General features: G+C 46.7%; 1 protein-coding gene across 3 annotated transcripts in view; it reads right to left on the bottom strand.

Annotated features, from left to right (window-relative positions):
* The window catches only part of UGGT1 (UDP-glucose glycoprotein glucosyltransferase 1), a 1,185,714-nt gene that overhangs the window by 574,200 nt on the left and 584,199 nt on the right, over positions 1 to 27,315 (bottom strand). For all 3 annotated transcript variants that reach the window (XM_069213734.1, XM_069213736.1, XM_069213735.1), the window contains one exon: positions 4,085 to 4,291. In XM_069213734.1, the coding sequence (XP_069069835.1) occupies positions 4,085 to 4,291 (207 nt within the window). The remainder of the gene's footprint in view (positions 1 to 4,084; positions 4,292 to 27,315) is intronic.

The following is a 27,315-nucleotide window of genomic DNA, read 5'->3' as shown; positions in this document are numbered from 1 at the left end:
GTTTCTTTTTGGATGTGGAGCCTTCTTTGTGTGTAGTCTGGCCCCATTGACTCTAGTTCCTGTCCAAATCTATGTGTTTGCATTTGTGAGGACAGGCCTTGTTCCTCTGTGTAGGAACTTGTCTTTGGTTCCGAGGCCGGATGTTTCGGTACCGAAACCCTTTCGGCTGCCTTTTTTGGCTCCAACGCCACTTTTTTGCTCTTCGGTGTCGTGATCTCTCGGTGCCGACTTGCCTCGGTGCCGCTCTCTCGGTGCAGAGATTGCTCTGATCCGGTGTCTCGGGTCGAGTCTGCTCTGTGCCGGTATCTCGACCGGAGTCGGATGACTTCGACACATGCATGCCCTTTTTCGGTGCCAATGCTCGGTCACCTATTTTTCGGGTTAAGCCATGGCCTGCCGGCGGTGGCGTCCCCTGGGCTTTTATGGTCTTTGCGTGAGTTTTGTGTATCGACGTCTTACTCACGGTTTTCGGCGTCTGTTCAGGTTCGACCTCTTCCGAGTCCGAATCCCCGATGGAGAAGGCTTCCTCTTCTTCTTCCATCTGTTTTTGTCCTGTCGGCACCAACGCCATCTGTAGTCTTCTTGCTCTTCGGTCCCTTAAAGTCTTTCTGGACCGAAATGCTCGACAGGCATCACAAGTATCCTTCTTGTGTTCTGGAGACAGACACAAATTACAGACCAGGTGCTGATCTGTATAAGGATACTTGTTGTGACATTCGGGGCAGAAGCGGAATGGGGTCCGTTCCATCAGCCTTGAAGAGACACGTGGCTGGGCCGACGAGGCCCGGACGGGGAATCGAAAAAAAAACCAAAGGGCCACCGGAGCTCTTCAAAAGTCGGTGTCGATCTGTGGTAACTAACCCAATACCGAACGTAAACAATACCGTCAAATTTTCCGAGATTCTAACTAACTTTCCGAACCGAAACACAGAGCGAAAAGGAACACGTCCGAACCCAATGGCGGAAAAAAAACAATCTAAGATAGTGTCGACGCCCATGCGCAATGGAGCCGAAAGGGGAGGAGTCCCTCGATCTTGTGACTCGAAAAGACTTCTTTGAAGAAAAACAACTTGTAACACTCCGAGCCCAACACTGGATGGCGGGATGTGCACAGCATGTGTATCTGCAGCTACACATGCCATCGAACATATATATATATATATATATATATGTATATATATATGATATATATATATATAGCTTATGTTGAGGAAGGATGGGGGCAGAGTGAAACCTCTTGTTCCCTTATTACTGGTGTGAGTGTAAGTATTCTTTAGAGAACCTTGCACTAGGACTGTCCAGAGTGGGATGCTGGAAAATAAATTCTGTATCTCTGGTGGGAGGTCCGTGTTTCCTTGCCACCTCTCTACTGACCTCAAGGCACAACCTTGGTTTGGACCAGGTGCCCATCAAGATATCAGTGAGTGTATCAGTGAATGATGGTAGCAGAGGTTCTTGGCTTGGTTGTACTAAGTTCAGAACCTCTACAAGTACTTAAGCCTTCACTTCCTGGGTGGGTAAATCAAGTTGAGTATCTCTGCTGCTCTCCTTATGACTGTGGCAAAGGAGGCAGATTCCTGAGAGGCCAGTGCTGGCGTGGATGAGGAGAAAAACCACAGCAGAAGTGTACATGCCACTTGCATCCTGGAGATAATCAAACAGGTTGCCATTGTCTTAGCAGTCATGGAAAATATCTTCCTTGTCTTCGCCATAACAGTGATAAATGTCAGGCTCTGAATGGGCATATACTGGTGAGGACTGGGGACCAAAGCTTGAACCACAGAAACCAATAACACAATCAAATCCACTTTCAGTGTCACTGGCATAAGAACCAGCGTCAATTACCTCAAAGCCGGCATTAGTGGTTGACTAGGTGTCTCCAGGTCACAGGGAGTGATGCTATCTTCCCTGGTACGAGGGATATGTCAGCATCAAGCTTGGCGCTGCACCCTAAGACATCATCTTTTGGTTCAAGGAAGGGTATAGGGAAGGACCTGCTGATGGTAACCCGACTGGAGGCCACCCTTGATCCTTGGGGCCTGGAGGCAGCCAGAATGATCATAAAAGGTGCCAATGATCTTTTCTTAAGCCAGTTCCAGATTAGCTATCTGCTGCAGCGTTGCTGTCCATTCTGATAGGGCTGATTTGGTATAAACAGCTGCGCAGACTTCCTAGAAGGGGATTGGCTCTTCGGTCACGAGGTGCCAGGTTGTCGGAAAAGACTCTGAATTGTGAAAGCAAGGAAATGGGGAGTTGTGTATCATCTCTGTGTTTCTTGTTGGGCCTCTTGGACTTATCCGAGATGCACAATTTTAACAAAGACCATTTGTGGGAGAGACCTCGAGAGCAGGACCTTCAGCGAGTCCACACCTGTGATCACGATAGCGACTGCTTCTTCGATTTCCAAGTTTGGCACCTGGTGATCTGACTTCACTTCCAAAAATGGCCTTTTTATTACTTTTCTTACAGCATTCAAAAGCCTTAGAGTTGTGTTTGGTGCCAGGGCATCCGAGAAAATCATCATGAGTGTCAGTAACTGACATCTGTTGGTTACAGGCCCTACATTACTTGAACCCCAGGGAAGCATATTGCACCCTTTTGTGAAAGAATATGAGGAAAAACTCGTTCAAAATGACAGGATGAAGTGCCTTGGATCCACGTTTGTAGGTTCAGAAAGAAGGAAACTTAGGGGGTTATTACAACTTTGGAGGAGGTGTTAATCCGTCCCAAATGTGACGGATATACCACCAGCCATATTACGAGTTCCATACGATATAATGGACTCGTAATAGGGCTGGTGGTATATCCGTCACTTTACCGTCACTTTTGGGACAGATTAACACCTCCTCCAAAGTTGTAATAACCCCCTTAATGTCTGTTTGCGCAGGTGGTGCTTTTAAAGTGGCTCCAACATCATGTCCGGGATCGACATAACCAACTTCGTTGATGCACAAGTTAATTTCTTGTAAGTTTACGGATCCAGTCTGGTACCTGGGGGAAATTCACAAGGTGAAAAATTGATGTTGCTATCAGAACTTTAGCTCTGACAGAGACTTCAGAACTGCAGTTCTGATAGAGACTTCAGAACTACGGTTAGAAGTCTCTATGAGAATTTCTAGGGTTTAAGACAATTAATGAGTATTACGTACAGAAGAAGTTAAGACTACCAGAGTCCCTTTCACCAGTGTTCTTCACCAACTCACTAAATGCTTAACCATTCTTGCTGTTCAGCTGAAGATTTGTTTATTACATTGTGACTTCATTGTAGACAGGTTCAAGATTTGGCTTAGCATTCCAGCACAGGAGTCTCACACTGACAGTACCTGTATGACTTTAAATAACTATGTGAATCGCAGGCGGTCCAGCTCTGACATGTTGCATTTGAACCTCACTTATTTGTTACTATTTTTTGCATAGGTTAAAGCCACCATTTTGATACAAAATGTCATTATGCAATCAACAGCAGAGCCGAAGATAACATCACCATTCATATGAAATTTACCTTCAGCTCCTAATTTAAAAGCCTTGGCAGAGTCTACTGGAAAATATAATTTGTTTTTCAAAGAGTGCTTAATACTGCAGTTTTGCGGTTCCAAAATGCTGTAAATAATATATGCTAAAGCCCCCCCATTCAGTGCCACTGGATGTATCAACAATGGAATGCTGAAAGCTTCAACTATCCCTACTAGAATTTGAATTCATGACCAGAAGGTCACACATATGCCTGCTAAGAGGTCTTCACTTGCCGAGATATTTGCATTTTTTTTTTTTTTTTAACACCACAAAGGAGCAAGGGCTTCACCAAACTTTCTAGACCAGTTCACCTCTGTCAACTGTGCTCCATATACCAAAGCAGAGCCAAATCTTTACAGGCAAACAATTAACAAGCTGAGCCCTTGTACCATTTTTTATAACATGTAACCCAACACTGAGAACCTAATGTGCCCATAATTTCATGACAGCTACAATTTAGAAACCTCTTTAGAGCAAGAACTGGTTATGTGACAAAGTCTGTATACCTTTGCAGTGCACTAAAACTAAACCAGTGCTGTACTAAGCTAAGAAAAGCACAAAGATTCCATACCCCAACGGCGAATTCTGCAATGTCTGCTCCAGAATTCAGTGCCTGAGCCGTCTCCTCCTTAGCCATCTTGGTGATGAAGTTTTTAGCATTGTTCGAGTTCTGTGTCTGGAGGGCCGACCAAAGGGCACGGCCTATGCGAGTGTTATCAGAGGTCACAGCGTCACTAGGGTTGTTAATCATGCTGATCCGCACATTGCTGCTAGATTTCTAAAATGGAAAAAAGGAAGGCAATAAATAGTCAAGGATTTGTTATTGATGTTGCCAGAATAAAACCTTGTAAGTAAAGAATATACAGCTGGGAGACCCCAAGTCTAGTGCTGGATCACGGCAACATTTATAAGCGCACAAACTAAATACAGCGTAAACAACTACAGACTAGAAGACAGCTCAAGACTAAATAAAAATTTGCATAAAACATTCACCAATTACTGATGCTTATATTTTTTGACAAAGAATTAAACTTCTACAAGAAAAGCTAAATTGCATTTCTAATATTCAGCAGGTTATCACACTAGAAATATTTTCCAGTGAGAAAGTATTACTTTTAAATGGCTTCTTGATCAGGAGCGTGGTTTCCCTGCACAATCAGTATTGAACAAGTTACTTACCTCCGGTAATTAATTATTTGGTGGAGACATATTCTAGTTGCAGATTCCTTACCTTAGAGTTTCCCCCAGAGTTCAGACTGGATCTGGAGATTTTTCTTCGAGCAGTATTCTTGCGCGCCATCAGGGGGGTGTCAATCGAATCCACGTCAGTCGTTGGCGTCGCGGTCACCGTGAGGACGTCGAAGTTGATATAGGCACCACCCCGGTGCGCTGACATCAGTTTCTTTTCACAACTTTTTAAGCCAGAAGCATGGAGCCATGGAGAACACTGAGATTGGTGCACCAAATAGAGCCCTAAAAGGGAGTCCATGTCCCCAGAAATCAGTTTGCAGGGACGATGGGTGGGGCAGTAGGTAATCTGCAACTAGAATATGTCTCTACCAGATAATTTGTTACTGAAGGCAAGTAACTTGTTCATCTGATAGAGACTTCTAGTAGCAGATTCCTTACCTTGGAATAGATGCTCAAGCAATACCATCCCAGGAGATGGGTCTGCGAACCAAGATCATACGATGAAGTCCTGCAGGACAGATGGCCAAAATACCAGTTTTTGGGGACCTGACTTCTCAGACAGTAGTGTTTGGTAAACATGTGCCGGTATGCTCACGGTGGTGCCTGGCAGATGGCCAGGACTGGAACTCTATGTGGTAACTTAGTGGTTGCAATTATTGCTCTGGTTGCTTCTTAGCCAAAGCGTAGCAAATTTGATGCAGAGAACAACCCATCTGGAGATGGTTCTCTTCGGCACCATCCGTCCTTTCTTTCCAACCATACAATCTACAAAGAGTAGATCGTCCACCCGGAAGTCTTTGGTACGATTGAGATAGAACGCCAATGCTCTTTTTGGATCCAGACGGTGGAGACTCTCCCCCTCACGAGAAGGATGTGGTGTGCATAAAAAGTGGGCAAGGTGATAGTTTGACCTACATGAAAGGTCGCGACCACTTTGGAGAGGAATGAGGCCCTAGTACGAAGCTGCACTTTGCTGGATGGAGAGAGATGAAGAGTGGCTTCAAAGAAAGAGCTTGTGGCTCGCTCGCTTACCATGCAGAAGTGATGGCCACAAGGAAGGCCGTTTTTAAGGTGATAAGCCGAAGAGGACAATTATGAAGAGGAACAAAAGGGGGACACATGAGGAAGGTAAGGACCGGCTTCAAATCCCACTGGGGCATTATGAATGGGTAGGTGGAAACATATAGGTAAGACCTTTGAAGAATCTCACAACAATGGGAGATTTAAACAAGGCGGGTTGGTCAAGAAGTCTGAGGAAGGCAGAGTGTGCAGATAACCCTTAAGGGTGCCCAAAGCAGAGCCCTACTGGGCAAGAGAGAGAATAAACAAAAGAACCGCAGACAGAGGTGCAGAAAGGGAATCAAAAGTTTTGTTGGTACACCATGCCCCAAATTTATGCCAAGGACAGGCTTATAACCGTTTTGGTGGAGGGATGCCTGGCTGGCAAGATAATGTCACAGATTTCGGGCGGAAGGTCGAAAGCTGTCAACTGCTGCCGCTCAATCTCCACGCAAGACAACGAAGACTAGACAAGTTCAGGAGGAGAACCCTAGCCTACTGCTGCAACAAAACAGCAATTTGAACTTCTTTCTGAGGAAGAGATGGTTGGGCCCAGAGGCCTAGGACTAGATAAAGGCTCTCGTCCTTTAGGGCACCAGAAAGTAGCAGGAATAACAACCACTACCTACTTCTGGCACAGGGAACCCCCCCTCTATGACTGAGGGGGACGAAGAGCAGCTGCGAGGCCAAGGGACCGAGCCGTAACCTGGACTCCTTAAAGCGTTGAGCGCTGAGGCCGCTTTGTCTCCATAGAGATGGGTGCCATCAAAGGGCATGTCCATAAGCAATTGCTGGACATCCCCTCAAAAGCCAGGTGGCCTCAACCAAACGTGGCACAGAAGGGACACTGTTGACGCAACTAATCTGTCCAGTGAGTCTGTGGTTTTCAGTCCACATCGAATTGTGAACTTGGCTGCGTCTCTCCCATCAGCAACAACTTGGGAGAGAATGGCCCGGGCCTCCTCCGGGACCTGTGGCAGTACCTGCGCTACCATATCCCATTAAGTATGTGTGTAGCAGCCCAAAAGGCATGCTGTTTTCATGGAACGCAATGGCAGACTGGAGGAAGAGAATGTTTTCTTCCCAAGTTGATCCAATCTTTTTGATCCCTGTCCAGGGGTGCACAAGGAAATGCACCAGAAGAGGAAGAAGCCTGAATGACTACGTTCTCAGGAGTAGGGTGTTGGGTCAGGAATTTAGGGTCATTAGGCAGAGGCCTAAGGCACCGGGCGATTGTCCTATTGAGAGTAGCTCCTGTGCTGGGTTTAGACCGTGTCCACAGCAGGACATCAGAGAGTGCCTCATTGTAGGTCAATAGGGGCTCAGATGTGGAAGCTCTGGGCTGAAGCACATCAATCAGGAGGATAGTCCTGACCGCCACTGAAGGCAGCTCGAAGCCCAGAACCTCGGTAACTCTTCACACTACTATCGAGTAGGAGGCTCCCTCCTCTACAGCCACAGTAGATGGAGAAAGCAAGCCAGAGTCAGGGGAGGTGTTCAACCTACTGGCTTCACCAAATTCCTGAGCTCAGTCCATTTAAGGGTTTGCAAGCTGGTATTTTAGAGGGTTCAGTTTACGCCCCTATACTCTCACTGTACCTATACTAGTAGGTATAAGGATCAGGATCCAACCTGGGGAGAGATGGCCCCATCAAAGTTGGCATCAGGCGATATTTTTCCTGCTCTGGGATGGACACTGACAACGACGGTCCTCCCGAGTTGGCCGCGCAAAGTTGAAGACCGCCTTTTCTTCTTCAACTTTTTCTACTTGTGAACCCGAATGTCCCAAGGACTTGGAGTTGGACGAGCACGAGTGGTGATGGCTCCGCAAATCATCTTGTGGCCTTTCTCTCGAGTGAGACCAGGAGCGATGCAGAGCAGACTGCCGGGCCCCCATGAGCTTTAGGAACTGCTCCCTCAAAGCCTTCGGGTTCATGACCCGGCAGCTGGAGCACGACTTCCAGGTCTGGTCGCATTCCAGACAACACAAGCACACAAGGTGCGAATCCGTCACCAACATCGTGTTGGTGACAGGAGTCACACAGCTTGAATCCGGTCTTACTGGAAGACATCTCAACGCACCAAGAAATCAAAAAGTTCGACAAAAGGGTTGAAAAGTCAGTCAAAAAGTGACTGATGGTAGCTCTTCTCGGGATCTGCACATAGGCTTACGCAGAAAGAAAAGAACTGACGTCAGTGCGCTGGGGTGGCACCTATATAAGACTGCAACGTCATCATGGCGGCCACAACACCAACAATGGATGTGGAGTCGACTGATGCCACCTGATGGCGTGCAAGGGTACTGCTTGAAGAAAGATCTCTGGATCCAGTCTGACGTCTGGGGAGGGGGATAATTTTAAGGTAAGGAATCTGCAACAAGAAGTCGCCATCAGATATTATTATTCTATATTCCTCTCCATGCTACTACCCTGAGATGTACGAGTTATACCTGTTAATGTTCTATACAATTATCAAATATCGTAACAAAGCAAAAATGGCTTACGTCCTCTATCAGGACTGTTGTCTCTGAAGTCATAAGCATCTGCACGCAATATCTCCATGAACCAAGAGACTAAAGATTTCGCTATCAATAGATCATTTTATGCGGCAGAATTTTCAAAAAGGATCAGATTGGCTCCTGGGTGCTTGATGGTACTCTACAGCTTCTGGAATAATTTATGTTCAACAGCAGCTTTCCAATATACTAGACTAAACTATGGCAAACCAGGAATTTGAAAAGCCATTGGCTGAAAAAAGCTGCCCACAATATCTACTCCCTCTATATTTTATTTTTTTAGGTCTAGCTTTACTGTGCCGCTGTATGGTAGAACTCATGTAATTACAAACAAATAAAGTGAAACAGTAGAGAGAGAGGCTTTACCTCTGCCTCCTTTCCTAATCTTCCACTCTGAATTAATTTAGCATCAGCTGTGTTTGTCCACCTAAGAAGTATTTCCAGTGTTCATAACTGATTGAGACATTAACAGACCAAACACAGGGAGGTATTTTACATAGTATGACCTTCTGACAAATAAAGCTGGAATGTGTACCACACAATGAACTTTAGGACAAGTGAACAAGCTATTTACTTACCTTTGTAACAAGATTTTTGATCGCTAAATTCTCTATCTGCAGACTCCTTTTTTTCAGAATAAACTGGATCAATAAAATGTATATAGCATTGCTCCCATGTGATAGTAAGGTAGAGCTGTGCAGCTCCGCACTGGGTTTGTTCTGCCCCTGAAGTGAGGATGGAGCCTCTTATACGCACCACCCTTGTGTGTCGTCATCAGTTTCTTTCTTGATTATATCCGTACCTTTTGATATCGAGCCCCACAAAAATCAGACCAGTGTGCATATCTTTAATTTGGAACCTTTTTTGATTGAAAAACAGACCATTTAACAGAATGGGGAGATGATAGAGCAGTGAGGAATCTGCAGTTAAGACTGAGTAAATTGTTCTTCTGATGGATACTTTTAACATCAGATCCATCACATTCAGAATGAATACTGAAGCAGTACCTCTCAAGGTGGCTGGTCTATGGAATGGGACAGATTACAAAGTCCTGTAGTTCCAAACAGGAAAAATGCCTTGCTGTTAGACCTGGCTCTCAAGGCAGTAGTGCTTTGTGAACATATGCATCAAGGCCCACGTCGCAGCCTTACAGACATCTAGAACTAACACTCCATATGCAAAGGCACTGGTAGCATCCTTGGCCCTGGTGGAATGGTCCTAGATCCTTCTTGAGGTTCCTTCTTGGCCAGTGCATAGCAGATCTTAATGCAGAGTACTATCAACCTTTACAATGTGATTTTCTTAATTGCCTTTCTTAGTCTCAGACACCACTACAAAAAGCTGATCATTCACCCAATAGTATTTGGTGAGATTGATGTAAAAGCTCAAGGGGTCCAGCCAATGGAGTTCTCTCCTACTCTTTTAAGGGCTGATGCGGAGAAAGGGACATTGGGAGAGTGATGGACCGCGCAGTGTGATATGGAGTCATGACTTTTGGAAAAAAGGGTGCTTGGTCCTCAACACCAGCATCTGGTATTTTAATGTCAGTTTGGAAGTTGGCTCTGGCGTCAGAGTGGAACTAACCATGGATTCAGGAAGTTCAGACAGCGGTGAGGACAGACAAGCTAGCAGTAACCTGATTGAAGGCCTCTGCAGACCCTTGGGATCTGACTGTGTGCCAGAGGGAGCCAGAAGAGCGGTGAACATTTGCAACATAGCCTTTTTATGGGCTTCAATCTGTATCTTGGTCACTGACGGCCCTGGAAACTTGGGCTGTATCAGTTGCAGAATTAGCACCTCACCAAGGGACAGGGAGTGAGGTCCAGCGGTACCCTGACATTGTTTCAGCTTCTCAGGCTGAGAGTGGAGGGACTGGGACGATTCCTGCTTGCCTTTCTTGCGCTTCCATTTCTGTTTACCAGGCTTTGGATGGTGATTAGGACCTGTCACAGCCATGCAAGCAGAAACTGGTACATGCCCACAACCCAGAGCCGAAGCAAGACTTCCCTAACTTCTTTGTATGCTAAGCAACATACAGCTACACTTCACATTCCCGGATAGCCTTCAGATTCACAGGGATACACTCCTTGCAGGACAACCTGTTGGGTGCCGAGGACGAGACTATGTCGTCCTGCTATGGGCCCCCGGGGGAGCACTAGGCCAAGCACCCCCTCCCCTGGGCAGAAATGGAAGGGGAATCGCTTCCCCTTCCACCCCCGCACCCCCTGTGGCGTCTGATGAAGTCAGCGCGCATTCGCACGCTGACCTCATCAGAGGCCTTCCCTCCGGAGCTGGAAGCTCAGCTTCCAGTGCCCGATCGATCCGATCACGTGGAGGGGGCAGAGAGGCATGAAAGGAGAGGAAAGTTATTTCCTCTCCTTTCATGTCTCTCGGAGTATTTCTGCTGCCCGAGCGCGAAGCGATCGGGGAGCAGAAATGCACTAGACACCAGGGATTTTTTTTGTTGGGGAAGGGCCGCTCCCCAGGGGGGCAATTTATTTCTAGGCCATTTTTGCCCCCCTCCCCCCCCCCCCGGGGGGCAGTTCAGCCTAAAATTATTAGAAATCCACTAGACACCAGGGATATATTTTTTGGGGGGCTATTTCAAATAAGGGGAGCGGCCCCTTGGGCAGGGGCTGTTCCTCGGGGGGCACATTATTTCTAGGCCATTGGGGGCAGAAATCCACTAGACATCAGGGATAATTTTATTTCTCTTTTTTTTTTTCTTCTTTTTTTTTTTATGTTTGGGGAGCGACCCCTTGGGCAAGGGTCGCTCCCAGGGAAAGGGGGAGGATGGCGGGGTGGGACAAATTATTATTAGGCCGCCTTGCGATCTGACCCCGGGGGGGCAGAAACCACTAGACACCAGGGATTTTTTTGGCGGGGGCTATTTCAAATAAGGGGAGCGGCCCTTTGGGCAAGGGCCGCTCCTTGGGAGGCAAATTATTTCTTGCCCATTTCTGCCCACCCCCGGGGACAGAAATCCACTAGACACCAGGGATATTTTTTTTTCTTTTTATGTTTGGGGAGCGACCCCTTGGGCAAGGGTCGCTCCCGGGGGGACAAATTATTATTAGGCCATTTCTGCCCCCGGGGGGGAAGAAAACCACTAGACACCAGGGATAAAAAAAATTTTTTTACTTTTATTTTTTTGTGTTTAGAGAGCTTAAATTATTAGGGAAATTATTATTAGGCCATTTCTGCCCCCCTTGGGGGCAGATCGGCCTATTTTTTGTTTATTTTATTTTAGTTAGGCCAATCCTCTAGACACCATGGATTGGTGTGTGTTTTGTTAGGTGGGGGGGCAGCCCCTTGGGCAAAGGTCGCACCCCATGGGGGCACATTACTGTTGGCCATAACTGCCCCCTTGGGGGCAGATTGGCCTATTCATGGAAGGCCCATCTGTCCCCAAGGGGGGCAGAAAGCCCACCAGGGAAGATTTTTTTTTTTTTTTTCAAAATAAGAGGTGGCCATACCCCCACCCCAAATAAATGGGGCCAAAGTTGTCCTGCCCACCAGTGGGCAGATTGGACAATTACCCCCTATCCACACCCGGGGGGGACAGAGTCTACTAGATGCCAGGGAATAAAAAAAAAAATAAAAAAAAAAATAGTGGGGTGGTGGCTACCAACCAGTATGGGCCTGGTTATGCCCCCACCCGAACTGACGGGGCTAACAGTCTTTCAGCTCTCCTCCGCACACTAAAACATCTATCCCATGGCAAGCAAGAGGACATTTGATTATTTTTGGTTTTTGTTTTACATTTGGGCCATGAGAGCTTGTAACTCTCAAAATCGTCCCACTTGCAATGGTGAGTGCTGCACTTTTTTTTTTTTTTTTTTTTTACTTTGGGACGCTGCCATGTAGAAAAATCCACAAGACCTAGACATATCTGAAACCGAAACATCTAGTTGATTCCAGGGTGGTGTGCTTCACATGCACCCCGCACGATTTCCTTACCCACAATGCCCTGCAAACCTGCAACTTTGCTGGAAAGCACACATTTTCCCCACATTTTTGTGATGGAACCGTCCGGAATCTGCAGGAATCCACAAAATACCTACCACCCAGCACTGACTCATCTATACCGATAAAATTTCTGCTGCACTTGTCAGCCTAAAAATGTTTTGTTTCGTCATGCCCTTTTGGACCCACGTTGGTTCCCCCTCAATTTCGACGTGTTTTTGGCTCTTCCCTGTCACAAACATTTGGCCCACCTACACAAGGGAGGTATCATTTTTATCGGGAGACTTGGAGGAACGCTGGGTGGAAGGAAATTTGTGGCTCCTCTCACATTCCAGAACTTTCTGTCACCGAAATGTGAGGATAAAGTGTTTTTTTAGCCAGATTTTGAGGTTTGCAAAGGATTCTGGGTAACAGAACCTGGTGAGAGCCCCATAAGTCACCCAGTCTTGGATTCCCCTAGGTCTCTAGTTTAAAAAAATGCACAGGTTTGGTAGGTTTCCCTAGGTGCCGGTTGAGCTAGAGGCCAAAATCCACAGGTAGGCACTTTGTAAAAAACACTTCTGTTTTCTTTGAGAAAATGTGATGTGTCCACTTTGTGTTTTGGGGCATTTCCTGTCGCGGGCACTAGGCCTACCCACCCAAGTGAGGTACCATTTTTATCGGGAGACTTGGGGGAACATAGAATAGCAAAACAAGTGTTACTGCCCCGTGTCCTTCTCTACATTTTTTCCTTCCAAATATAAGACAGTGTGTAAAAAAGACGTCTAGTTGTGAAATGCCCTGTAATTCACATGCTAGTATGGGCATCCCAGAATTCAGAGATGTGCAAATAACCACTGCTCCTCAACACCTTATCTTGTGCCCGTTTTGGAAATACAAAGGTTTTCTTGATACCTATTTTTCACTCTTTATATTTCAGCAAATCAATTGCTGTATACCCGGTATAGAATGAAAACCCACTGCAAGATGCAGCTCATTTATTGGCTCTGGGTACCTAGGGTTCTTGATGAATCTACAAGCCCTATATATCCCCGCAACCAGAAGAGTCCAGTAGACGTAACGGTATATTGCTTTAAAAAATCTGACATTGCAGGAAAAAGTTACAGAGTAAAACGTAGTGAAAAATGGCTGTTTTTTTTTACCTCAATTTCAAAATGTCTTTATTTCAGTTGTTATTTTCTGTAGGAAACCCTTGTAGGATCTACACAAATTACCCATTGCTGAATTCAGAATTTTGTCTACTTATCAGAAATGTTCAGGTTTCTGGGATCCAGCATTGGTTTCACACCCATTTCTGTCACTGACTGGAAGGAGGCTGAAAGCTCAAAAAATTTACAAAAATGGGGTATGTCCCAGTAAAATGCCAAAATTATGTTGCAAAATTGGGTTTTCTAATTCAAGTCTGCCTGTTTCTGAAAGCTGGGAAGCTGGTGATTTTAGCATTGCAAACACTTTGTTGATGCCAATTTCAGGGGAAAACCACAAGCCTTCTTCTGCAGCCCTTTTTTCCCCATTTAAAAAAAAACAAAAAACGAAATTTTAACTGTATTTTGGCTAATTTCTTGGTCTCCTTCAGGGGAACTCAAAAAGTCTGGGTACCTCTAGAATCCCTAGGAGGTTGGAAAAAAGGACACAGATTTGACGTTGGTAGCTTATGTGGACAAAAATTTATGAGGGGCTAAGCACGCCCTGCCCCAAATAGCCAAAAAAAGGCCTGGCACCTGAGGGGGAAAAGGCCTGGCAGCGAAGGGGTTAAAGTCATGCCTCAAAACACAAACATCAGAGGCATACCTTTGATGTTTGTTGTCACAAAAATGTCTGCGTCAGACATGTTTTTGACAGCTCCTACAAGGTTTAAACCCTGTAGCTGTTGGTAGGGACATAGTTCCCTCGCACACTGGATATAGGAACTTTTTTTCTCAAAAACTCAACTGGTGAGAAAACAGTTGGGGTGAGCTCTGGATCTATGTACAAAGGTATGGAATGAAAGAAACCAACATCGAAACAGAGGGGTGGTGCTTATATGTGGCCCATCTGCATTTCTGGGGCAGAATTAAGTAAGTGCGAAGCCACATGGTACCACCTACCGCCATGTGGGAACAATGCAGTTTAAATCTTCTCAATGCTGTCTGGCGTGTGGAGATACTCTCAGGGTGAGGAATCTGTGGTTAGAAGTATTCTTCGGAAGTAGGAAGCCTTGGGCTTATAAGAGAGAAATGTTAGACAAGATTTACAAAGTGTTACTGCATGCTTAGCAGAGTTCAGAGTTTAAAACCCACACAACCTCCATACTACGCTTTGAACTTTAGACTGCTGTGCTTCATTCCCCTATAACGGGAGTCAGGGATGAGGGGTGCACCTGCTACTGTGAACCCAGTTTGTGCTCAAGTGTACACTGGCCCAAGGCCTTTGGCTTCACCACTTTGTTGATCATATTTATTGGTATTTGTCTGTGCAATAGTTGTGTTAGGCTAACTATCAAGATATTCCCTAGCTCACAGCTGATATATATACTGATAACCTAGACCACGTGTCAAATACAAAAGGAAGGGCTTTGAATGGTGTACCATCGCGGCAAAAAAAAAAAAATAGGTATTGCTCGTAGACTAAGAATGCACTCAAATGCAATATGAAGGGGCTTTATATTGTGAAGTCTAACCAATATAACACAAAGGGGTTTTCAATTGAGCACTGTATCGAGTGCCACTGGTTTTCATTATGTATATTTTAACTTTTATGTTTAACATTTAACTGTGTGTGAATTAAAGTACTCTGACATTTTTAAAAGTAAAGGCACTGGCTGAATATCGGTTTATGTAGTGAGTTTGTGTGCCTAGTAGAGCCACAGGTTTATAACCCACATCACCTCACTAGGAAAACCCTAGATAGCTCAGTCTTACTACCCTGAGGGTCAACAGCAGCTTTATGAAAATTATGTGGAAAGGTTCATATAAGCCCAGAGGCGGAGTTTCAGGAAGGGGGGCTAGTGCCTCAAAGTACTAATGATGACAGGACATTGGGCTGAGACTGCTCAATGGATTCTTGCGACAATAGTATCAACAGACTGCAACTACAAGGTTGTGGGCAGAAGTGACAACATTCACTGGTCCAGGATTTGAGATGGTAAATAAATCTATCACTTGTGTCACTAATACATTAGTGAAAGGATAAACCTCAATACTCACAAGCGGAGGAAGATGAATCTACTTAGAAATTAATACTGCAGCAGTGTTTCAAGAAGACGACGCATCCATTAATAAATAACCTGTCTTCTGCAATGACCTCAAGAAAAATATGAAGGGAAATGTTTAGTTGCTACAGAGAAAAAGCAAAATTCCTAAACTTCTAACAGCATTCATGCACCCTTCACAGGACAGTAGTCACACAATAACATAAGTACTCTCACATCCCTCGAAGAATGAATCAGGAGTGGGGCCAATATAAATGCCACTCCTGCATGCTGACATCAGTTGCTTTAGAGACTGGCCACACCCGCTTTCTGTAGACAGTGTGCAGATTTCTAGACTGGGGATGTTTTTAAAGGATTAAATCCAATCACAGAACGGGGAGGACGGAAGGGTCAGTGAGGAATCTGCAGCTAGATAAAATCTCTATCAGAAAGAGCATTATCACAGGTAAATAACTTGTCCTTCTGATAGAGACCTAAGCCACAGATCCTTCACCCTCTGAATAGATACCACTGCAGGTCCCGTTTGGAGGTGGGTCTTTTGCTGGCCTCACACCAGGACTGAGAGGGCCAAATGTCCCTCTCAGCAAACTTAACTGTCCATTAAATAACACTTCATGAACATATGGAGGGACACCCATATAAGCCACCTGGCAAATGTCCATGACTGGGCCTCTGCATGCTAGTGCAGTGGTAGCAGTTTTAGCCCTGGTAGAATGAGCGCACACACACCTTCCAGAGGCTGCTTTTTGGGCAGTGCGTACCAGATCTTAATTCAGAGCACGATCCAGGAGGGGATGGCTCTCATCTGCAATGCCTTGTGTTTTTTTTTGGTTTTCCACTGCATAGAATCCCACAAAGAGCTGATTGTCCACTCTCTGGTCTTTGGTAGGATCTAAGTAGAAGTTTAATCCTCTTTTGGGGTCCAAGTGATGAGGTCTCTCCTCCTCCACAGAGGGGTGAAGCAGAGCATAGAATGCCAGCAGGGCAATGGTATGACCTACATGGAATGGCGTCACAACTTTTGGCAGGAAGGGTGACGTGTCTGTAGAAGCAGTTTGTGTGGGAAGAAGGAAGTGTAAGACTGACTGACCCAAAGCCCATGAATCTCCGTGACATGCCATGTCAAGGTGATGGCAATGAGGAACAACGTCTTGATAGTAAGAAGCTATAAGGGACAGCTGTGAAGCGGCACAGACTGACAGCAGATCTGATAAGTAAGGTCTAAATTAAGGTCCCATTGGGGCATGACTAAACAAGAAGGGGAAAACCTGTGCTGCAGCCCTTTCCAAAATCACATCACAATAGGTGCCTTAAAACAAAGGGCTGATTTGGCAACCGTAAGAAGGCTGTACAGGCCAAAAGATAACCATCAATTGTGACCAAAGCAAAGTGTTGCAGGGCAAGAGACAGAGCAAATAACTTAACGTCCAATAACTTGGCCTAAAGAGGTTTCAGTCGGGCAAGTGCTGCAACAAACCACAAATTCATCCAAAGACAGGCGTATACAGTTTTTGTCAAGAGATGCCTGGCTTCTGAGATTCCATAAACCACCTTCAGAGGAAGGTTCAAAGGTGTTCAAGTGTCACCACTCAATCTCCAAGCATGAGGGTAGAGATTGCAAAGGCCCTGGAACAGAACCATGTCCTGTTGCTGTGACAGCAGGATCACGTGGAGGGGCAGACTGATCGGAGAGCATATGCTCAAGTCCAGGAGTTCTGGATACAATACACATCTGGAGTCACTAGGATGACTTGAAACTGGTCTGTCCAGATCGTCTCAAAAACTCTTATCAGGAGTGCTATCACCGGAAAGGTATACAGGATTCACAAGTTCCACTCGAGGGTGAACAAATATCTGGCGAGCGATGCCATGAAAACTCCAGCATGCATAAGTGCTGGCATTGTGAGTTCAAGGTGGTGGTGAAAAGATCCAGCAAAGGTTCTCCCCATTCACAGAAGAGGTCTTGAATCACCTCCGAATATAGCTGTCATTCATGATCCGCTAGGCGTTGATGGCTGAGGTTGTCCATCTTGCCATGCAGTGATCCTGCCAGGTGGTTCACTACTAGGAAAATTCCCTGGTGTACCAGCCATTTCCAGAGCCAAAAGGCGTCCAAGAACAGGGTCCGTGACCTCACCCAGTCTGTTTGTTGTAGTACCACATGACAGTAGTATTGTCCATGAGCACCTGTACCTGCCTAACCTTGATGGACGGCAGAAAGGCTTTCAACACCATGTGGACGGCCCTCAGCTCCAGAAGAATGATGTGGAGCTGGGACTCTTCTGGAGACAAGAGGGCTCTGATTGCCAACCCTCCCAGGTGGCTTTCCAACCCAGAAGCTATGCTTCGGTCATCACTGTCTGCTCTGTGTGGGGAAGCGAGAGGGCTCTGCAGGGTCCCAGTCGTGGTCCAGTAGCCACCACTGCAGATCTTCTGCAGTCTCCTCCTACATCTGAACATGGTCTCAGAGGTCCTTCGTGATGATGGGCTCTCTGGGATTTCAGAGCCTACTGCAGAGTCTGCATATTCTACCTAGAGTGCTCGACTAGCAGGATGTAGGAGGCCATCAATCCCAGAAGGTTCAGAGTTCACCTCACTGAAATCCAGGACACAGCCTGAATGACCAGGATCGCCGTTTGAATATTCTGGACTGACTTTCCCAGAGGAAAGTCACAAAACCGAATCATGTCTAGAATGGCTACGATGAAGTGGAGCGTCCGAAGAGGAGTCAGGTGACAAGAGGTTAGTTTTAGTCTGGAAGTGGTTGACGACTGCCTGGGGTGAGCCCGCCTTTAACAGCCAGTCATCGAGGTAGGGGGAAGACTGGCACCCCTGCCCTCTGAAGGTAAGCTGTCACCACCGCCAGCACTTTTATGAACACTTGAGGAGCAATGGTGATACCTAAGGGAAGCACAGCAAACTGAAAATCATTCTCTCCTACCACAAACTGCAGGTGGCAACAACGGGACAGCAGGAGGAGAATATAGGAATACGCATGCTGGAGGTCCAATGCTACAATCCAGTCTCCAGGATCGAGGGAGACAAGGTCAGGGCGACGGTGAGCATTTTGAATCTCTCCTTCCAGCGACAGGTGTTAAAAGGACACATCTAGAATAGGCCAAAGATCTCTGTCCTTCTTCGGCACCACACAGTAGCGTGAAAAACAACTGTGTCCTACATCTGGCACCAGCATCCTCTCGACAGACGCTTTAGCCAAAAGGGCTTGCAGTTCCTGCTGCAAAATGGAGAGATGGTCGCTGCGGGATGTTTGACGGTGTGGAGCAGAAAACAGAAAGAGTAGGGTGTACACCTTACAAACAACCTGTAGGACCCACCTGTCTGATGTGTCTGCTTGCTAGCATGGTAAGAATTGATGGATTCTGCTGCCTTCCACCAGGTGGCAATGTCCCTGCAAGTGTTCACTGAAAACAGTTTGGTAGTTGGAGCAGCAGGCTGGGGGGGATGTTGCGGGGTGGAGTAGGATGGGCACACGTCCATCTTGGCCTTGGTGGAATACCATGGCCTCTACTACGAAACTGCAGGATTTCCTGTCTGAGTTGGAGGTAAGGGATGTCTCGACTAAAGCCACAAAAGGAACACTGGAGCTGTTGCAGTTGGTGAGGAGGAAAGACCCAGAGAGCGAGCAGTATCCCAGCTCCCCTTAAAGCACTTGAGAGCGGAATCACCTTTTGCCCCCAAACAGGTGAGTCCAATCAAAGGGCATGTCAATCCAGGCCTGGACCTCGCATGAGAATCCAGCCAATCACAGCCACGGATGGCAACCAATGGCAATGCAAGTGCCTATGGGCCTCCCAATGGAATCAGTGGTGCCCAAGCCACAATGAATCATAAACTTGGCAGCTTCACAACCATCTTGAAATCATTTGAAAGAGTACTGAGAAAAGGTCTTCAGGCACGCCATGGAGGACTTGTGCCACTGAATCTCAAAAGGTGTGTGTAGGAAAATGGCTCTCTGTTGCAGTTACCCCCCACTTTTTGCCTCACATTGATGCTGACTTGACTGAAGTGTGCTGGGACCCTGCTAACCAGGCCCCAACACCAGTGTTCTTTCACTTAAAAATGTACCTTTGTTCCTACAATTGGCACAGCTCTGGCACCCAGATAAGTCCCTTGTAAATAGTTCCCCTGGTACCAACGGCCCTGATGCCAGGGAAGGTCTCTAAGGGCTGCAGCATGTTTTATGCCACAATGGGGACCCCTCACTCAGCACATGCACACTGCCTCACAGCTTGTATGTGCTGGTGGGGAGAAAATGACTAAGTCGACATGGCGCTCCTCTCAGTGTGCCATGCTCACCTCACACAGCCTGTGGCATAGGTAGGTCACCACTCTAGCGGGACTTACAGCCCTAAGGTAGGGTGCACCATACCATAGGTGAGGGCTTATGTGCATCAGCACGATGCCCCTACAATGTCTAAGCAAAACCTTAGACATTGTAAGTGCAGGGTAGCAATAAAGAGTATATGGTCTGGGAGTTTGTCAAATACGAAATCCACAGTTCCATAATGGCTACACTGAAATCTGGGAAGTTTGGTATCAAACTTCTCAGCACAATAAATGCACACTGATGCCAGTGTGGGATTTATTGTAAAATGCACACAGAGGGCATCTAGGAGATACCCCCTGAATACCAGTCTGACTCCTAGTGCAAGGCTGACTACTCTCTGCCAGCCTGCCACAACCAGACAAGTTGCTGGTCACATGGGGAGAGTGCCTTTGTCCCTCTGTGGCCAGAAACAAAGCCTGTACTGGGTGAAGGTGCTTCTCACCTCCCCCTGCAGGAACTTCAACACCTGGCGGTGAGCCTCAAAGGCTCATGCCTTTTGTTACAGCACCCCAGGGCATCCAAGCTAGTGGAGATGCCCGCCCCTCCGGCCACTGCCCCCACTTTTGGCGGCAAGGCTGGAGGAGTTGATGAGAAAAACAAGGAGAAGCCATCCACCAGTCAGGACTGCCCCTAAGGTGCCCTGAGCTGAGGTGACCCCTGCCTTTAGAAATCCTCCATCTTGAGATTGGAGGATTCCCCCAATAGGATAAGGGATGTGCCCCCCTCCCCTCAGGGAGGAGGCACAAAGAGGGTGTAGCCACCCTCCAGGACAGTAGCCATTGGCTACTGCCCTCTTGACCTAAACACCCCCCTAAATCTAGTATTTAGGGGCGACCCAGAACCCAGGAAATCAGATTCCTGCAACCTACACAAATAAGAAGAAGTGCTGACCTGAAAGCCCAGCAGAGACAACAACTGCTTTGGCCCCAGCCCTACCGGCCTGTCTCCAGACTCAAAGAACCTGCACAGTGACGCATCCGACAGGGACCAGTGACCTTTGAAGTCTCAGAGGACTGCCCTGAACCCGAAGGACCAAGAAACTCCAGAAAACAGCGGCACTGTTCAAAAACAGCAACAACTTTACACATTTTTAGCAACTTCCAAAGAACTCACTCTTCCTGCCGGAAGCATGAGACTTCACACTCTGCACCCGACGCCCCCAGCTCGAGCTCCAGAAAACTAACACCGCAGAGAGGACTCCCAGGTGACTGCAAATACGTGAGTAACCTGAGATGACCCCCCTGCACCGCAATAGCGACGCATGCAGAGAGGATCCAGAGGCTCCCCCTGACCGCAACTGCCTGGAACAAATAACCCAACGCCTGGACCAAGCACTGCACCCGCAGCCCCCAGGACCAAACGGAACTGAACTCCAGAGCAGGTGTGCCCATCAGGCGACCTTCTGCCTAGCCCAGTTGGTGGCTTGCCCGAGAAGCCCACTGTGCCCTGTCTGCACCACTAGAGCGACCCCCGGGTCCCTCCATTGACTTCTATTGAAAACCAGACACCTGCTAAGCACACTGCACCCAGCTGCCCCTGTGCCGCTGAGGGTGTGTTTTGTGTGCCTGTTTGTGTCCCCACCCAGTGCTCTACAAAACACCCCTGGTCTGCCCTCCGAAGACGCAGGTACTTACCTGTTGGCAGACTGGAATCAGATCACCCCTGTTCTCCATAGGCGTCTATGTGTTTTGGGCCCTCCTTGACCTCTGCACCTGACTTGCCCTGTGTTGCTGGTGCAGGGACTTTGGGGTTCCCTTGAACCCCCAACAGTGGGCTGCCTATGCCCAGGAAACTGAACTTGTAAGTGTCTTACTTACCTGAAAAACTAATCAATACGTACTTCCCCCAGGAACTGTTGATTTTTGCAGAGTCCACTTTTAAAATAGATTATTGCCATTTTTAACTAAAACTGTGTGTGTTACTGCTCTAATTCAAAGTTCCTTGCTTACCTGTGTGGAGTACCTTGCATTTTATGTATTTACTTCAAATCTTGAATCTTGTCGGTTCTAAAATAAATTAAGAAAATATATTTTTCTATATAAAAACTATTGGCCTGGAGTTACATCTGAGTGTGTGTTCCTCATTTATTGCCTGTGTGTGTACAACAAATGCTTAACACTACCCTCTGATAAGCCTACTGCTCGACCACACTGCCAGAAAATAGAGCATTAGTATTATCTAATTTTGCCACTATCTAACCTCTAAGGGGAACCCTTGGACTCTGTGCACACCATCTCTCACTTTGAGATAGTACATACAGAGCCAACTTCCTACAGTGTGTGAAAAGCGTTCAACAAACAGCTGGTGTTAAAAGATAAGAGGTTGAAGCTGGTAGAAGAAAAGACACCTTTGCCAAACGTTTCCACTTGCTTAGATTCCCTATCAGTGGGAGTGGTGGGAAATGTGTTGGGATTAGAGCAGCTGATGGAAGGCTTTCTGGTAAGGGGTGCTTCAAAATAAATGCCAGGCAGGCAGGAGCAGAGTAAAGAAGCATAGCAATTTGTCTACTGCCTGGAGGCCAGAGCAAGTTTTGGTCCAGGCCCTCAATAAGGTATCCATCAGTACCTCGTTACAGGGAAGAAAGTGCCCAGAAGATGTTTGCCCCAGTTGGCAGACTTCTTTCACCTCCTAGGTGAGGACCTAGTGGTCAATAGCATATGCCGCCCTAACCATCACCATGGCATAAGAAGTGGATTCTTCTGCGGATGGTCCAAGAGGAGAAAAAATACCTGTCGCAGGGAGGTATGGAGAGCACTAGCCTCCTGTAAGTCCCATTTGTCATCTTGGAAGGGCTGAGCGAACTTATCATCCGGGTCACAGTCATTATCCTAATCAGTCCCAAAAAATTAAGTTAAACAGTGCTGTCATGCCTGTGGAAACTCAAGGGTGGTAAGTGGATCCTCGGGTGGATTCAAAAGCAACACTGGTTGAGGTCAGACCAGCGAAGAGGACACTCGGGAATGCTTTTTCAGGTGGCTAAGTCTACGTCGACGTGCCTGGTGATGGCGTAATTCTTGGTGCTGGAGGCAAGATGAGTGCGGAGGGTTCATAACGCCAAGGGCGAACCTGCCACCATTATCCCAGGTGGAGGGCCTCTCTCTCCGCAGGGCCCAAAGGCATACCTAAAGGAGCCAGGAGGGATTCGAAGAGCCAGAGCATGGTTGAGCCAAACTCTTTGATCTGATGTGGTGTGGCTGAAGGCACTGGTTACTCGGGTTGTGCCAGAACCATCTGTGGGATCAGCTCCAATGCCAGATTCAGACGTGTGGTGCCATCCCTACGCTTACTCAGGCATATGCGAGTGGTGCGAATGAAAATCTGGTTCGACTTATTACATTTTTTTACTCATACCCGAGAACTTGAAGCGTGGGGAAGACTGATATCTGGAGCGGCTCCATCGACTCTGGGAACGGAAGTGGGCTTTGGATGCAAAACAGGGCTTGGAAATGCCACAAAGCAGAGTCTTCTTATGCTGGGTAATGTCAAGTTTTGCCTCGCGTTCCTCGATGGCCTTCAGGTTCATCGAAGCACAGTTGCCACAGGCCTTGTAGTTGTGGCTTGACCCTAGACACCACTGGCACACCCGATGGGGATAGGCCACAGACATCTGTTTGCCACAGTCCCTACAGGACTTGAAACTTTACACTTGAGAAGGTGATATCCCTGGCACACTAGGAAATTTTAGGAAAATATTGAGTTGACTCCGAGACGAGAGGCAGCTCCGGATCCATGTCTGGTGGTACAGGAAGAAAGGGGCTGAGATAAGCATGTGGGAGTAGACCTATATAAGCTCCACACATAATTTTCGGAGCAGAATGGCATCATTGTAGAGCCAAGCGGTGCCACGTTTCAGCATGCAGAGGTACTGCCAAAAAGTTTCCTGATCAAGTTTAACGCCTGGGGAATATTCAATTGGTGAGGAATCTGCAGCTAGAAGTCTTTATCACAAAAAAATGTTGCTTTCTGTGGCGTATTTCTCTACAGGATTATTCCAGAAATAAAAAAGTAAATATTTAGAAAATGTGTTCCAGGATCCCAAACAAGCGCAGAGAAATTCAATATCAGCGAGAATCCCATGTTTGAGAAGCTTTAATCTGGGAGGGTTTTACAGCTGTTTACAGTCTAGGGAGAAGAAACAGCAAGGGACCGAAACTAGGGGATTGATGCTGTAATTAAGCTTGCTTGCAACCATTGTGTTCATCTATATTTGGCCAAAGAAAACGTTAGAATAATTTTGTGAATGTTTAATGTGAGGAAATAAGGTGTAATATATGGTGTGGTTGTGAGTCCTCACCATGCAATACATTTACCAACTCCTTTAGGTCTACATTGTTTCGTTTCTTAAAACTTTAGCTCAACCCTGGGTAGCTGTGGCTCTGCACAGTCAGGCTTACACAAAAGAACAAGTCTTCCTGTGGCTACTCCTCAGTGCATAGACTTGGTGAAGAAGTCCTGGCCACGGAGGTTGACGTCCCTCAAGATCATCTCGAGCCTGGCAGAAGCCCAATCTTCTGGTATCATGGTCACAGTGAAATTTTTACTTGGCTGATGACTTGCATTCTGGGCGACCAAGCTGCACTGCAATGACCTTCCAGGGTCCAGCAGACTCTGGGGGAACTTTTGAGCATCGTGTTCTGGTCCCTGGTGCTGCACGGCAGGGAGGAGCGGTGATTCAAAGATCTTGGTTACAGACTTGCCCCTGCAGGCTTCTTCAGCTGGTGTGGCCATGTGCAGCAAATTTAATAACCAGTTTGACAACTGGTTTCCCCCTCTATCTAAAGTGCAGGCCTGAATGCCTAAACAATAGGAGATCCTCCCCCAAGTGTTTCCTGCTTGCCCTTTAAAGGCAACTTCACCATTGAAGCTCACCTCATGAATTAATACCCGTGTGGCTTTCTGCTAGGGACAGGTAACACCTCTCCCCTACACAGGCTTCTATTGAGTCCTTTCCTGAGAGTCATTTGTATGTTTCCCCAGGAGGGTAGAAAGCTGCCTAAGTGTGCAACCTTGTGTGCAAATGTAAACGGGCACAGGAGACTGTGCAAATAAGTGGTAACTTTGTAAAAGTTGCACATTGCAACAAGTTTCATTAATTCCAACTTGGGCATCAAGTCGGGGTTAATGTAACAAGTTGTTTGATACCTTACACTATATCACCTTTAGTCATCCCAGTCAGAAATTAGTAGGGCTTCTGTGGCAGCGAGTAACTCTGCACTCGCCAATGGAGCTACTCGCCTTTTCCACAGTAAAAATTACAATTATTGGATTTTACTTTTGAAACATGTTAAAAGAAATGTTCCGCTCTCTAATACACAGCACTCTGCCTTAGGGTTCGACAGGCCTACCTAACGGGTGACTTACATGCATTAAAACGGGAAGTCAATTTAGCAGTTTGGCAAGTTACCTTCCAGTCTGTAGTGGCAGACTGGGGGTTTTGTTTTATCTTTGTCACACCTAGGATGGGACAATCAGTGTTGGAGTCACTCAGGTGACCCTCTGGGCACCACGTTAGGGGTTTATAAGTAAGTTAGTGTTGGAAATTTCCCTTTCTGCAGGGTTATCCCCAGGTTTTTTGCTTTTTCCTTCTATTTTTTTCTCACCATCTTTTTGGTGGCCTTAGGCCTCGGAGCACTTTACCACTGCTAACCAGTGCGGAAGTGCATGTGCTTCTCCCCTGAAACACTAACATCAGTGTATCTACAAATGACACATTTAATTCACTTGTATGTCCCTTGTAAGGTGGTAAACCATATACACAGGGCCTGTAAATTGAATGCTACTAGTCGCCCTGAAGCACCAATTGTGCCACCCTCATAAGAGATCCTGCACACGTCACAGGCCTGCCACAGCAGATAAGAAATCAAAAAAGGTTACACACGGTTCCACCTAATGCTAAAGGGTTTCTTTCAAGGAAATAGTTCAGCGAGTCATTGAAAGGCGAACTTTATCGAAGCAAAAGCCCTCACTCACCATCCGGTGACATGCTTCATCATAGGGCCAGCTCCTCGTCAGGCCGGCACTGCAATGCCTGACGGGCCCCACAGGGGGGCTCTTTGCCGGAGATCTTTTTTAGAAAACTCGTTTCTGGCCGGTTGAGAAAAGGAATAAAGTGAAGGATTGGTAAATAGGAAAAAAATTTTTTTAACAATATCTAGAGGTAGAATCTAATAATTTTAATGCTCATGACTCAACCTCTGACAAGATTAAAATCAAGTAAAGTTGGGAATTGGTGGAGTAATGACCACAATTACCATGAAAGCCAGGTAGGTATAAACCTCAAAAGACAGAGTACACAGGATCCCCTGTGTCACTCTATATGATTGGTCAACATGTTTCTCGCTTGTTATCAAGGAATTACCTTATGCGATTCGTCAGGACCCAATAATATACCTAATCCTTTGACTTGCGAAGTTTATCACATATAAAAGTCAAAAACCCTCCAAAAATTAATGGTAGGGCCACATCGGGGAAGTCCAGGCTAGAAAAGTCAATTCTGATTTTCAGTATGTATGGGCATTGCCAGTAAACCTGCGTCTGGATCTGCAACCCGGGATCACACAGCAGAGCCTGTGTGTGCAGTCTCATTGCCACCCTGGCATTTAAAACCTCTTGCCAAGCCTTAAACTCCCCTTTTCTTACATATCAGTTGTAGGAAGCTGACCTGGTGTGTGGTGAGCACCTATGGTGTTATCACCTTATACCAGGTCCACGTATAGGTAGGTAGGTGTAGGTAGTGTCTAGGAAGCCAGGGCTTTCTAGAGGTAGCTGTGGCTGAGCAGCCAAGACTTATCTAGAAGACATGCAAAGCTTACGCAATACCACAATACTCACAGCGCTTACACATATGAAAAACCACATAGTGTTACAAAAATAAAGATACTTTATTATAGTAACACGAAGACTAGAATACTGAATAGGAAATCCCCTATCCGGAGATAAGTAAACACACTATTATACACATATTAGCAATCAGTAAATGGCATATAATGCAGTAGGCATTGGTAAAAGTTATAGCAAATAATGGGGGCCCTAGGGAAGGGCTAAACCATAAGTAAAAAAATGGAATGTGAAAGGCAGTCCCCCACCCTAGGAAATGAAATCGGTAGAAGGGAGTTGGAGGAACTAGTAACGGCAAGAGGTGGGTACCAGAGGGACCCCCGGCGACGGGAGAGCAGAGGTAAATACCTGGTTTCCCCAAAACCAACAGGAGAACTTTGGAAAAGGATTATGCAAGACCCAGCCAAGACTGGAAAAACCCAAAAGGTGGATCCTGACAGAAGAGGACCTGCAAAGGAAGGGGACCAAGTCCAGTCTGAGATGGGGTGTTGCGTTGTGTCAGGAGCGACTACCCGCACTTCTATGGATGCAGGGCCAGGTCGATGATGAAGAGAAGTCCCAGGGGTGATGCAAGTGATGTCCCAAGTCGGCGGTCGAGATGCAGTCGGTTCGTGGTGCTGGAAAACCACCAACAAGCCTTGGCAAATGCGAAAGACAGAGAAGGTGGTTTGCAAGGTCTAGGGGACTCGACCCAAA

This window comes from Pleurodeles waltl, chromosome 11 (genome assembly GCF_031143425.1).
Source record: "Pleurodeles waltl isolate 20211129_DDA chromosome 11, aPleWal1.hap1.20221129, whole genome shotgun sequence".
In the NCBI taxonomy this organism is placed as follows: Eukaryota; Metazoa; Chordata; class Amphibia; order Caudata; family Salamandridae; genus Pleurodeles; species Pleurodeles waltl.
The sequence above is the reverse complement of the archived record's forward strand: the minus strand, read 5'-3'. Positions and strand labels throughout refer to the sequence as shown.